This window comes from Aedes albopictus, chromosome 3 (assembly GCF_035046485.1).
Source record: "Aedes albopictus strain Foshan chromosome 3, AalbF5, whole genome shotgun sequence".
Classification (NCBI taxonomy): Eukaryota; Metazoa; Arthropoda; class Insecta; order Diptera; family Culicidae; genus Aedes; species Aedes albopictus.
The window spans coordinates 205,084,735-205,099,287 of record NC_085138.1 but is presented as its reverse complement, the minus strand read 5'-3'; the positions used below and the strand labels follow the sequence as shown (position 1 = coordinate 205,099,287).

The 14,553-nt window shown below is 39.6% G+C and overlaps 1 protein-coding gene across 2 annotated transcripts in view; it reads right to left on the bottom strand.

The window, feature by feature from the left end:
- The window catches only part of LOC115261563 (myocardin-related transcription factor B), a 42,080-nt gene extending 29,871 nt beyond the window's left edge, over positions 1 to 12,209 (bottom strand). Inside the window, exon 1 of one of the 2 annotated variants that reach the window (XM_019709161.3) lies at positions 12,020 to 12,209. In XM_019709161.3, the coding sequence (XP_019564706.2) occupies positions 12,020 to 12,047 (28 nt within the window). In that variant the 5' untranslated portion in view covers positions 12,048 to 12,209. The other variant, XM_062858681.1, reaches the window with a different exon arrangement.
- Between the last annotated feature and the right edge of the window lie 2,344 nt (positions 12,210 to 14,553).

Genomic DNA, 14,553 nt, shown 5'->3' with positions numbered 1-14,553 from the left:
AAGCAGTTGGGCGCGGGCGGGGTTGTCCCTGCCCGCCTTACGAGGACAAAGAGAGTGACAAGGACCACTCGGGAAACTGACTAAGCGCCAGCAAGTTACCGTGATGGACTCTCCAGAGCGAGTCATCGATGTTCGTTGCTGCTAGGCTACGCAGCTAACCTTGAGGGTGCGATGTGCACTAGCCCCTCTCTGAAGCAATACCTTCTTGGTGGTTCCGCAGACGAAGGGTTTGGCGACCATAGGAATGTGTTTTAGTCGGTCGAGGAGGGAGTAGTCCTGGCTTCTAGTGTTGTAGAAGACGGCCTTAACCCCTTACTACCCTAACCTTCCTGTTGAGCTGATTTTTCCCCCTATGGTTTAGAAGGAAAAAAAAGCGAAGGTGTATACGCATGTGCAGCCTACTTTCGGGCCTCCATAATGGGTAAGGTGTACGTTACGCTGGTTAGGGGGCGTCCATAAATGACGTAGCTTTTTGTAGCGATTTTTACTACCCCCCTCCCCCTCGTAGTATTTCGTCACAAATTTGGATACCCCCCCCCCCCTTATAAATGACGTAGCTTGTTAAACAACCACCCCCTCCCTTAAGAAAATTTTCATTTCAAATTGCAAGTAACACAAAAAAAACAAGAAACTTAGTTCTGATTTCAATCATAACTTGTATGTTTAACCCTTTTTTTCCCACGACTTTGAACGACTTTTTCTATGCCAAGAAAGCGTTTCCGAAGAAAGTGCTTGAACAAAAATTATTGCAAATTAACCAAATTTTTCGAAATCAACGAAAAAAATTATAGTTGTAAATCAATAGTATTTTGATTGTTTATCAATAGTTCCACTATTGAAACAAGTAGTTGGGAGTTGGGTTTACCTAATGAGATTACAATCACATTCTAAAAACTATTGCATCATATTCATCTGATTTCGTTTGTCTCGAGTTCGTCGAAAATCGATGGTGCTCTAGAGCAACCATGGGAAGTAGAGGGTTAACGAATATTATGAAAAACAATAGCAAGAAAATATTGCCGACTGTGGAGTGGATCTGGTGTGATGGTTAAAGCACGTGACTATCACGCAGAGGACCTGGGATCGATGCTACCAATACAGTTCAATGTCATATTAGTCTAGGAGCTCTTCCGAAGATATTAGTTTGCTCAGTAATAAATCTGTTAAGAATATCAATTTGGTTTCAGTTGAATAAAAATTCACCATGACATTTGAAGGACCGTGAAGGAGTTTCATCTGAAATTTTTTCAGCAGTTCATTCTGGAATTCCTCAAGGAGTTTCTTCTGGGATTCCCATTTTTTGAGAATTCCTCCCTTTTAAAATCCTCCAGCACTTCGTTCTAGGATTTCTCCAAAAATTTCCTTTGGGATTCCATTTGAGATTTCCTCCTTTATTGTATTCCTTCAGAGGTTCCTTCGGAGATCTCTCCAAAAACTCCTTCCGGAGTCCTTCTTAGATTCCACCAAAAGTTCTTTTTGGAACTTCTCCGGGATTTTTTTTTATAAGGTTTTTCTTACAGTTTATCCGTGGTTTCCTTCGGGAGTTCTTTCAAGGTTTTCTTCTCCTCTGTTCCATCAGCAGTTTCTTCGGACATCTCTTCAGGGATTTCAACCAGAATTTATTTTGAGATTCCATCAGAACTTCTTTCTCCTTTCGGGATTCCTCCAGGAGTTCCTTCTTGTTTTTCTTCAGGAATTCACTCAGATATTCATTCCGAGATCTCTGCAGGAAACCCGTCCGACATTCATTCAGATCCCTCCAGTAGTTGCTTCTGGGATTCCTTCAGGAGTTCTTTTTCGGATTCCTTCAGAAATTCCTTCCAAGATTCTTCTGGGATTTCTCGAGGATTTCCTTCCAGGATTTATCCAGGTTTTTTTTAAGACTCCTCCAGGAATTTTTGCTGGCATCTATCCATTATTTTCATCTGGAATTCCTCCAAGATTATCTTTATTATATTTGACCAGGAGTTCTATCTGGATATCTTCCGGGATTCCCCAAAAGTTATTTTCGAGATTTCTTCAGAAATTTCTTCCTACAATAATTTCTTCCGTGTTTTCTTCAGAAATTGAACCAGGAGTTTCTTTTAGACTCTACAAATAGCCCCTTCTGAGATTCTTCTGGAAGTTCCTTGGGAGACTTCTTTTGAAGTTCGTCCAAATCCTTTTGGGATGTTTTAGAAGGGACTCCTAGTAGGAATTCCTATGAAAATGTTATCCTTCTCCTGTTGGGGAAACCTATAAAAACACCATGAGAAATTCCTTATAAAGCTGCTAGAGGAGCTACTTAAGAAATTGTTGGAGGAATACTTCAAGGAAGTCCTGTAGAAACTATACAAGGAACTCCTAGAATAATGCCATAATACCAAAAACAACCTTAGCGGCGTGCATTGCCTGGAGAGCAAGCAGAAAACTATTGGTCGTGAGAAGTATTTGAGCGAAACTGATTTTCATGCACATTATTCTTTCATTATTCATTATTTATTACGCAGGATTTCAAAACCATTTTCTCAGATACAGTTGTTGCGTCCGATAGCTGCATGTCTTATGAAAGGAAGTCGGCATTTATGTTCATTATTTATTATTCACATTAATGTGATGGAATAAAAAGACCATGCAATATATTTTTTTGTTTACTGGATAATGATACTTAATAATGCAAGTAAAACTTTTATTAATTAGAAAATACTTTTTTTTTCAATAAGCTTAGAATGCTACGTAGCATCACAGAGAACAGACATCCAGGCTAGAACAAATTTCATTTGGAAAGTTGTGTAAGGATTTGAATCTTTACTTGAGTAAGGTTGCAAACCAATACACGATGAAAACATTAACGCCACCAAACACCATATTGCCCAGGCCCCTGGCATGAATGAAATATATCGTAGCCAACATCTAACTGCCTTATACTCATATTCGTGCAAATTGAAATGACCGTGTAATCAACAAACGCAGCTTTTGTTTGATGTTTTGAGCCACATACGAAATCACATTCACAATGCGTGTTTGTTGGATTGCTTTATTCAACTAATCGCATGCTCCTCTTACCGTACATTAATATTAAAGCCAGTTTGAAGTGTTTTGTGATCATAACAGGTGGAAAAAATGATTTCGAAAACTTATCAACAAACCAAAATAAACGTTCAACAAAAAATTGTTGATGTTTTCGCATTTGACAGTGGGCGCTATTTATTAGCGCCCAGGACATCCTGTCTACCATGATTCCAATGCATTGATATAGGCCGTGTCAGGGGCCTGATATTGCCACAGTCAGTGGTGAATTGAAACATTTCAAGTGGTGAATTAAATTAGTATGGGAAATTAACCGATTGCAGCGCCACGCTATTGCCACTTGTGTTGCCGATTTCAAATGGCCGTTAAATTCCTTACACAGTTCCGGAACTGGACTTGGACGTCTGTTCTCTGTGGTAGCATATCATAAACCCCTACCCCTAAGTGTGACGATAGGGGGGTCACACTTCGTCACAAAATCACAAACACTCCCCTCCCCCCCAAAAAGCTACGTCATTTATGGACGACCCCTTATGGCCAAAGCGAAAGGGGCTCCATTAAAATCGCTATCGGTGCCACACCTGGAGTTGATGGGGGCTCTGCTGCCGGGAGCAAGGCTAGCCAAAGCGGTAAAGGAATACCATACGTTACCGATTAGTCGACGGCTTATGTGGACGGACTCGAAAACAACTTTTGCCTGGGTCCAATTACAACATCGTCGCTACCGACAATAACATTATTACAATAATTATTAGGTTCTTAAATTTAAAAAAATGTATTGATTTTGATTTTTTTACAAAAGAGCACCTTTTTCTGAGCCACTATCTATGATTTTTTTTTCAGATTTGTAGAACTTTATTTTGGTACCTAAAATCAATTTCGAGAAGATTTTTTGAAATCACCTTTTGACAGGTGGGCAACTGTTTGACAGCTCCACCCAGTACAAACTGCGACGAGTGCGACAAATCGCTCCCATTCAAACTCCAAATTGGCTTCTTTAGCGATGTTGAGATAATACCATATTTTGAATCTGCATGCAAAACTGAGCCAACATCCAAATTTTTATGAATTTTGGTGCCCAGTAACCTACACTGAAAGACGGCTTGTGGTTGAAATTACTATTCTGAGAGTCAATTTAAATACACAACGTCACTAAATTTGTGCAGACTGATTTTCGTTTCAATTCAACAGATTAATATTTTCAATTTTACCATGGACCCGATTTACAATTAAAAAAAAGTTTCAGTTGGCAACCGAATTCAAACCTTGAACCTTGAGACCACCAGGCCCGCACGCTACCACTCGACTATCGAACCAACCGGTTGATATGAGGGGGAACAAAATGCACACAAGAAGCGCTTGCGAGCATTGGCGGAGCCAGCATTTTCTTTTTTCTTACTCACTCTCCTAAACATACACGAGAGAGAGAAAGATAGAAGAGGAGGCAGCTTGCCCCCTCTTTCATCCCGCTCTTTCTCGTGTATGTTTAGGAGAGTGAGTAAGAAAAGAGAAAAAGGTTGCTCCGCTAATGCTTGCGAGTGATCATCGACTTTTCACCATGGTAAGTTTGAAAACATTTTTTTGCTGGTCATTGCCGCAACCCGTCTTTCAGTGTATTTAAAAATCAATTGGCTTCTTTAGCGGTGTTGAAATAATCCCATATTCTGAATCTGCATGCTAAACTGAGCCGAAATACAAATTTTCATGAATTTTGGTGCCCGGGAACCTATTTAAAAATCAATTTGAAGTTTGTACGGGAGCAATTTGTCGAATCACCCCTTGTCGCATTTTGTACTGGGCGGAGCTGTCAAACAGTTGCCCAGCTGTCAAAAGGTGATTTCAGTGTCTTTCAGTGTATTTAAAAATCAATTGGCTTCTTTAGCGGTGTTGAAATAATCCCATATTCTGAATCTGCATGCTAAACTGAGCCGAAATACAAATTTTCATGAATTTTGGTGCCCGGGAACCTATTTAAAAATCAATTTGAAGTTTGTACGGGAGTGTGGGGTATGAACAAAGCTGAGTAGCATTTCCCATGCGTGTATTTCCCCCAGCAAGCATCAGTGACAGCCAGCTCCATGGCGGGGTCGTCGTCAGTGTGATGCTGCCTCATTGACGAGTGGACTGTTGGCGGAGCAAGTCGCCGTGAGGTTCCGTATTATGCCAAGTGATTCTACTGCAGTTTGCTAAGATGGCTGGGAACGGATTGTTCCAGTGAGTTGCCCGGCATTCACATTGGCGATCCTGCCAGGAGTGCATCATAATCAATAACAAGTTAATCATAAAATAGGTAGAATCACTTGGCATAAAAACAGTGAGAGAAAACAAATCGTTTTGGTGTGTGAAGTGTGTGGTGGTGCTGCAAACACAGTGAAGTGGGTGTTGCAATTCTGCGGTTCCTGACGAAAGCTAGAGCGCGGAAAGTTTTTGTTTTTCCAACTGCGTTCTGTTTTAGCCTTGGTTCTAGCACAAACACATGAACAAAGGCGCGGTGACGTTGTTGATTTTTGTTGTCGACTGGTAGCACGCTGTGGATAGGTGGTCGGTCGATGATTGCATGCATGTTTCTTCATGTTCTTGCTCGGCATGGATGGTCGCGCTTTCGTTGATTCCTCGGATCGTACATGCTCGTGTTGTCGCTCGGTTGAACGGTAAATGCAAACAGGTTGATGTGCATGATGGTAGAGGTGTTTGACTATTGTGAATGTTGCCGTAAAATACTCGCGGCATTGGTTGGTTGGGTTGGTTTTTGCTCGGGTTTTTGGTTGGGCAAATTAATGGCGTGTCGAACCGCCGAAAATTTTTCTGCATAAGGAAAATGCAGGGACGTGTAATGAAAACAGTCCAAGGAAACGGCATTTTTGGATAACCGCCGAAAATTATTCTGCATAGGGAAAATGCAGGGACGTGTAACGAAAACCGTCCAAGGAAACGGAATTTTATGATAACCGCCGAAAATTTTTCTGCATAAGGAAAATGCAGGGACGTGTAACGAAAACCGTCCAAGGAAACGGCATTTTTGGATAACCGCCGAAAATTATTCTGCATAAAAAAAATGCAGGGACGTGTAGTGAAAACCATCCAAGATAAAGGCGTTGTTGGATAACCGCCGAAAATTTTTCTGCATAAGGAAAATACAGGGACGTGAAATGAAATCCGTCCAAGGAAATGGCGTTATTGAAAAACTGCCGAAAATTAGATTGCATCAGGAAAATGCAGCGATGTGTAAAGAAACCCGTCTAAGGAAATGGCGTTGCATGATAACTGCCGAAAGCTGTGCGTGAGAAAATGCAGGGACGTGTAATGAAAACCGCCCATAAAAATTGCATATCGTAAAACAGTTTAAAATTCGAAGTACGCAATGAAAACATATCTACTGAAAATATGTTGTAGAACCTCTTTCGAATTCGTTTTGTAGAATCTATTTTCGTATAATGAAGGACATTTGTGTGTTATATATGGTCCATCTGTACCATCACATTGAAGCATTGAAAGTGGAGTTGTATGATATACGGAATCTTTAGTCTGATAAATCTCAAATTCGTTAATCTCTTTTTTTTTCGCAATCGTGAATAACGATTGATTTAAGTGAGAGAAAAACAGGGCCGGCTACATAACGAGACGTGCGCTTGAAGGAGAGAAGACGCATCACCCAACTGCGTGTGTTGTAGTTATTTTTATTATATAAGTTATCAATCAAATGATATAGGTTCGATATCAACAAAAGTGCGTTTACTAAACAAAAAAGTAAATGTGGCCATTCGTCTAAATTCTTGTATCTTGAAGTGTATCTTGTTGCATTGGTGCCATAAGGATGAAGAGAACGTAATTGAGGGTTTGAGCGTAAAAATAACAAGCCTGCAAGTAAGAAAACTTTTTTTTTCGGAGAAGAGGGAGAATGTGGGGTATGAACAAAGCTGAGTAGCATTTCCCATGCGTGTATTTCCCCCAGCAAGCATCAGTGACAGCCAGCTCCATGGCGGGGTCGTCGTCAGTGTGATGCTGCCTCATTGACGAGTGGACTGTTGGCGGAGCAAGTCGCCGTGAGGTTCCGTATTATGCCAAGTGATTCTACTGCAGTTTGCTAAGATGGCTGGGAACGGATTGTTCCAGTGAGTTGCCCGGCATTCACAGGGAGCAATTTGTCGAATCAACCCTTGTCGCATTTTGTACTGGGCGGAGCTGTCAAACAGTTGCCCAGCTGTCAAAAGGTGATTTCAAAAAATCTCTTGGAGTCTCTTGATTTTAGGTATGTAACGTAGGATTACTAATGTCTACCAGCTCAGCTGTTCCGGGATCTGTATCGCTTTGTGCGCATAACATGAACGAAGCTCATCTTCCGTGGGTGGCGTAGAAATGCTTTGCATGGGCCACTATGCTTCGGGCTTCCGAAGAAATGACGGACCCTTGAACCAGACACTGTTTGCGTTAAGATCCGGACCACTTTTCCACTTTGTCGCAATGTCTGCCCGATTCTGCTTGGAGGGAACTCAACGCCAAGTTTCCACATCGGTGATCGTCAGTAGTTCTCCAATTCTTCACGCGACGAACTGTTTATACCTTCGATGATCAGCTCGTAACCATGAAAGGACCGTTGCTGAATCGCTCCAAAACACCTTTCTGGTGATCCGCAGGGTATGATTCTCCTCGATAATCTTCGATAATCGTGCGCCAAGTACAGCGGCCAGCAATTCTAAGCGCGGAATCGATTGAGTCTTCAGCGGGGCCACCTTTGTTTTGGCTGCCACGAGTACACATTTGGGAATTCCTTCATCGTTAACCGTCAGGAAATACGCAACCGCACAGTATGCCGACTCGCTGGCGTCTACAAACAGGTGTGGTTGTAGATTTTGATACCGTTCTTTGGTTGCACCTGAGAAGTAACAGTGAGGTATTTTGAGTTGACTAACAGCTTCGAATAGTTGGGTCCAATTTTTCCACCGTAGGTAAAGATCATCGTTGACCTTTTCGTCCCACTGTCAGGGTTGTTACGGGAAGCGTGGAAAAAAATCCGCGCCAAATCCGCGCGAGCAAAATTTTAATCCGCGCCAAATCCGCGCGATTGTGAAATTAAATTCGCGCCAAATTCGCGAGAGTGTTGAAGTAAAATTTCATTTTTTCTACATTACGTATATATTAAACATAAAATTTGAACAATTTACAATAGTGTATAAAGAAAAGGTACTTTCAACTGGAATGGACTAATTGAGTGCCGGGTGGGAGTTGAACTGTTGATTCGTTAATTAACGCAGTTCATCTTAAATGTTCTAAGCTTTCTGCAATTTGAAGACGTTTTGTCACAACTCTATTTCATGTTTTTTTTTAGCGATATTCCTTCAATATTTTTTAGTGAAATCGCTGTAGCAATCAACAGAGCGTTCTTGGGCATATCTGCCAGAGTCCGTCATTCAGGAGAATATACCAAAAGATTTGTGAAGAAATTTCTAGCAAATATTGGAAAAAAATAAAATAAATAATCATGGAGCTATCCCTTAAACATCCTCGAAAAAAACCTGAATGCAACCGAAAGAAATTCTGAAGTTATTATTTACAGTACCTGATACAAAATTTTACGAGAAATTCTTAAAATAATGAGCATAAGTTTGAGTATGACATTGTGAGGGTAATTCTTAGAAAATTGAAAAAATAGTAATGTCTGGAGAATCCCAGTGAGGCATGATAGAAAGAAACTTAAACTTTAGATAAGTATTATCCAGGGAGAATATCTTAGGGCTCGTCTAAGAATTATGTAGACTGTTAGGGAGCGAGGATGACCTGTTCAAAGTCTAAGCTTCATACTAATTTCGAATATTTTGTATGGAAAAAGTCTATAAGGATGGTTCTGAAATGGTCAAAAATATATCTACGTAGATTATAAACAGCGTCTTGAGGAAATACTGAAGAAATTCCAAGAGGAACACATGGGGAGATGCCTGTACAAACAGAAAATACCTTCCTCCACAGTTAAAATACTAAAAAATCCCCACAGCAAACATTGGAAAATTCCTAAAAGACGATGTTGCATTTTTTTTTTATTTTCTTGCTGGTTTAAGGATGTTTTCTAGAATTTCTCCAGGTACTTGTCCAGTTATTTTTCCATGAATTCCTTCAAAGATTCCTCAGGATTTTTCTCCAAAGTTTTCACCATTAATTCTCATAGGGATTACTTAATATGCTTTTTTTTTATAAATTAGCTTCATGGTGCCACGACAGTTGTTCTAAAATGATCTAAGGATTTCTACAACAAATACCGTTATAACTAGGCAGTGTACCACTCTGAAAATTCCAACGGTAAATCTATTGTAATGGGAGCTCTTCTAGTGGCTTCTGATGGATGGATTACTCCAGCCATGGATTCCTGATAAATATTTGTAATGAAATTCCTAGAATCATGTTTCAAAAGATCAAAAGATCAATCAATTCATGCGCGTAGGGAATTTGTCCCCTCTGTTCCAATGCCGTGCGCGCTTGTTATACACTACAGCCAGCGTGCACGACTGTGGAACTAAAAATTATTATAATTTTGTCAGAAAATCTTTCGAGAATTTACTTCTTTTTTCGATATTTTTACATGATTTCTTTTTACAGAAAAAAAATCAGGTATTACGAAACAAATCACTCGAGAATTTCATAGATGAAAGCATTAACCCAAGAAAAAAGAAAAGTTCATTCAAAAAGATCTTAAGAACAATAGCAGAAAAGATCCTTAGAGGAATTCCGGGGATACACCCTGAAGAAGACCCTTGATGATTACTTGGATTTTGTTATAGAATTTCTGAGAAATATTTGGAGTAGAGCTCGAAGTTTAGTTTATTCCTCCAAATCCAATAGATAATATGTTATGTCGGTTGATCATTTATAAAGGTGAGAGAAGGCTAGCATGTTTTACTTAAATACCTATGTTGTAAAAACTAATTATGCAAAATGAAGTTGATTGCTACGACAATAAACTACATAGATGTAATCTAACTAACCTAGTTTAGTTCAGACTTTAGAGCTTTCTAGATCATTTTCGTATTGAATTATTACTGAAACATACTGCCCAAAGGCTCTAGGATTCATATAAACGGGAATAAAAGTTATTTCAAGGACTAAAATGTCTTAACTCGCAGTATTTTTCATATAAAAGATTCACAGAAGGGATTCGACGAGATCAAAAGAAGGCAATCTCACAAAAACTATGATGCAAATCAGAGTAAAATCATGTACAAAATTTGCATGACGGAACAGCAAAACCAATTCCGCGCAAAATCCGCGCGAGGGCCGAGTTCCAGGGGCAAATCCGCGCCAAATCCGCGAAAATCGCGAAATCCGCGAAATTCGCGAAATCCGCGCTGTTGTAACAACCCTGCACTGTGCTCCCGTTCTCCACACTTCTTGCAGGAGAATCTTCCCGTGTACTACAAACAGGCTCAGAAATCCTAGTGGATCGAAAAGTGACATCAGACATTTCAGCATCTGCCTTTTTGTAGTACGTTCGCCAGTCGTAACCAGACTGGAAATATCTGGTTTCATCACGGTCGAGAAGCTGAAGGCATCTTCCAGCGTCGACCACAAGAGTCCGAGGACTCGCTCATAGTCGCCTTGTTTGTCCGCTGCAAATTTCTTATCCTCTCCTGATTTGGTTTCGCCTGAAGCGGTCAGAACGTCGTTACTGTTGGACAGCCAGTTCCTCAGCTCGAAACCGTGGACATATAGCGCATTTCTTGGGACACCCTGATCGCCTCTTCCGTTGATTCGTAGCTCAACAACGTAGGTCATAATGTTATGATATTGTATGTTAGTAAAGATTTTGAACAACATATTTAAATGAATGGGAAATTAGGTTTTTAAATTAAGAAAAATGTATCGATTTTTTGATTTTATACGAAAGAGCACCTTTTTCTGAGCCACTATGATTGTTTTCAGATTTTCACAACTTTATTTTGGTACCTAAAATCAATTTCAAAGAGATTTTTTAAAATCACCTTTTGACAGCTGGGCAACTGCTTGACAGCTCCACCCAGTACAAAATGCGACGATGGGTGATTCGACAAATCGTTCCCATACAAACTTCAAATTGATTTTTAAATAGGTTCCCGGGCACCAAAATTAATGAAAATTTGAATTTCGGCTCAGTTTCGCATGTAGATTCAGAATATGAAATTATCTCAACACAGCTAAAGAAGCCAATTGTAGCCAAATCAAATGCAACCGGTATTTGTTGTTATTCCTACCATTCGGTAGGGCAAGCAAAAGTGACCCCATGAACAGGATAATCTTGAGCATCTCCATTATGTATTAAATACATAAATTTTATGTATCGTCGTGTTATGCAAAACTCGTGTATTCACAAACTGTGATCATTTAAGCTGATTCATAAATAGTTGGGTCACTGTTACATGCAAACTTATCTATTTGGATGCAGCTGGCGAAGGAATAGTGTTTATCGTAAAATATTGAATACAATAAAAACACAAATTTCATTTAATATTTTTCTTTGTGAAATATAAATTTTTACCTAACACGAAAACCTGCACAAACATACGCATAATCAATAAATATTTTTCCATGCCATCAGCATTTCAACACGCTAAGCATTACCACCAAATGTGCTCATTTTGTTCTTTCCATTGATTGTTGCTGTAAAAAACTTACTCGTAGCGTATGTGCAGCCAGCCACCACTGATTGACCATGGGAAAAATCTGAATCCCCATTGCAGATTTGGTCGGATGCTGGAAGGTCAAAGGAAGATAATCTATCGATTGCCCTGGGGGAACACTAACTTTGCACAGTTTTTCAGCTAAATTCGCTCCATTATTGACACTTTGCACGAAGTTAACAAAACAAATGTTATTTTTTATTTCCAGCTGTTGTCGTTTGCTTAGAAGCCAGAAGCCGATTATATTTGCTGCACATTTATTTATACATTTATTTTTAGTTCATCCCAGCGAGCCTCTTTCGTCCGTAGGTGGGTGGAGTAATGAAAACTGAGTAATAATACTTCGGCCAAGCACAATCACAACGTACCGTTTGTTGCCATGTTGAATGTATCCATTTCGCTAGCACTTGAAGAGCAAACCGCGATATTTGAACAATCAAAATAAAATATTAATTAACACGAATAATAGAAAATTTCCGAAATAATTTTGAGAAAAAAAACAAACGCCTAACTTTTTTATTGACGGGTTACTGAAACTGACAGCTCCGTGACAGAGCTACACAGGCCAAATGGAAAAAGGCAAACTATGGGTTAAATTGACCGCAAAAAAAAAAAATAATTTTGTAATTGGCTTTCAAGGGCAAAACAAAACATACTGTTACCCATCTTTGTTTCGGTAGCGCAACTACCGAACTGATGATGTTTACCTTTTTTACATACCTATCAACATAATCTGTTGGGAGAATTATTTTATTTTTCCTACTTACAACCCACATCCGACAATTTTTTTAAGTGGGAATGGTAGAACTTTCAATTCCCTCGGTCGCACGTACATTAGTTTTGCATTTTGTTCCACCATTTCCGTGAAAAATGAGATCCGGCTTGTGCAAGTGAGGAGTTGAGGTTAGAATTGTAGGATATTCTAGGTTAGATTTGCTATCCACTTCGCCTGAACGATTTTCAGACCCAGATATATCGTACTTCTAATTACTTTTCACTGCCGTAAAAAATACTGTTATGCTCAGAATAAACAGTTATACCTTCGGATCACACTCATTTACTCGTAAATTTCAATCTGACTGTAAAAATAATGAATTTCTTTCCAATGTTTTGAAACCCCGAACGAATTTGACATTGCTTTCGGGAAGCATCATCACGACGACGACAACACTCCCAAGCGGTCGAATCGTCGTTTTGTGGGCGAATATTGCTGACTGCACCCCAAATTGGACTGACACAATAGTGTGCACACACCTTCAAGGGTCATTCAAATATGACGTCCATCGTTTAGGGGGGAGGGGGCTCTGAGAAAGTGTGACACTCCATGTATAAGGTATACAAAATAGCGTGACAGAGGGGGGAGGGGGGGGTCTATAATTCCCGAAAAATGATGGACGTCATATTTGAATCGGCCCCAAAGTGTGATTGCAGCGCAGGGTCAAGTCGGATCGAGTTGAGGTCTTCGGTGCACTTATTCCTTGTAAAAGGCCCTGACAGCGCCGCAGTGCTGCCGCTTGGCGGGAGTCGTATGGCGAACGTGAGAAAAAACGAAACAAAACACGTTTGTTTATACTTCTTCACGCACACGATGACAGATACAAATGGGATTTCCCATTGGAGTGAGTGCATTTTTGCTGCCGTCAGAGCCAAATGGAGGAATAAGTGCACCGAAGACGTCGAGACGATCCGAGGCGAATGTGCACTTTTATCACACTTTTTAGGCGTACCAAAAAAAGTGTGATAGTCCAATTTGGGATGTATACATAGTCTGCAATATTTAAATACGCACTATAGGGCACTGCATTGTTTTGATTTTGTATTGGATTTTGACATTTGCTGGCCTTGTTGTTTACAAAATTTCAATTAGAGTGAAAGGGAGGGAGAGAATATTGTGCGTTTAGCACTAAATTGATTTCCGAAAAAACTTCATCGACTTCCGCTGCCTTTCCTATGCGTTAAACATAATACCCCAGACAGACATGTGATACGAGTGTGATTCCTGTACAACGGTACGCAGTGTCATGAAAATTCTAACAAGACTGACTTGAACTAAGAGAATTTTCAGTATGGCACTCATTTCAAGCGCAATTGTACAGTGATTCTTGTATCACATGTGTGTCATAAGTATAACGTCGGAAGTAGTGCGCTGTACAGTAAACCTGGTTTTATGCAGAGCCCTACACACTAAGGTCAGTTTACCTATTTTTCTAAAATATGGGTAAATTTTACTCAAATTTGCGTAAACTTCACGCAAATATGGGTAAATAAAACTCATATTTTGCAAAAGTGCACATTCTCATTTATGGGTAATATTTACCCATATTTGGGTTACAATCAGGTACACATTACCCATATTTGAGTCTTGTTTACCTATATTTGAGTATCATTTACGCATATTTGCGATTGTGCACTTTTTGGAAAAAAGGTAAACTGACCTTAGCGTGTATACACTGTGAGACCAAAGTACTCTTTAAAGGGTGAAAAAGTACCCACTTTGAGAGTAACTAGGTGAACTCTTAAAAAGAGTAAACGGCCTTTACTCTTAAAAGAGTAAAGTGCTCGTACGTCAGTGTAACGAGTAAATTTTACCCATTATCCACAGAAAAACCGGCTGGAAAAAATGGGTAAATTTAACTCTTTTTGATTTTCTTTATTTTTAATTTGCATGAAAAATGAAAATGGTAAACATAGAAAACAATTTAACATAAGAACAAATTTATTTAATCAAAAATTGTTGTTTTGTAACAAATATGAAGTTCCTGTCGCTGCTGAATGAGTTGGAGAAATCTTTCGACGACAACCCGACAATATCGACGAAGTCCCATTTTTTCGGATGTCCTGCACTTGGTCCTGCAATCAAACAACAATATTTTGGATGATTTTATAATCACAGACAATGAAA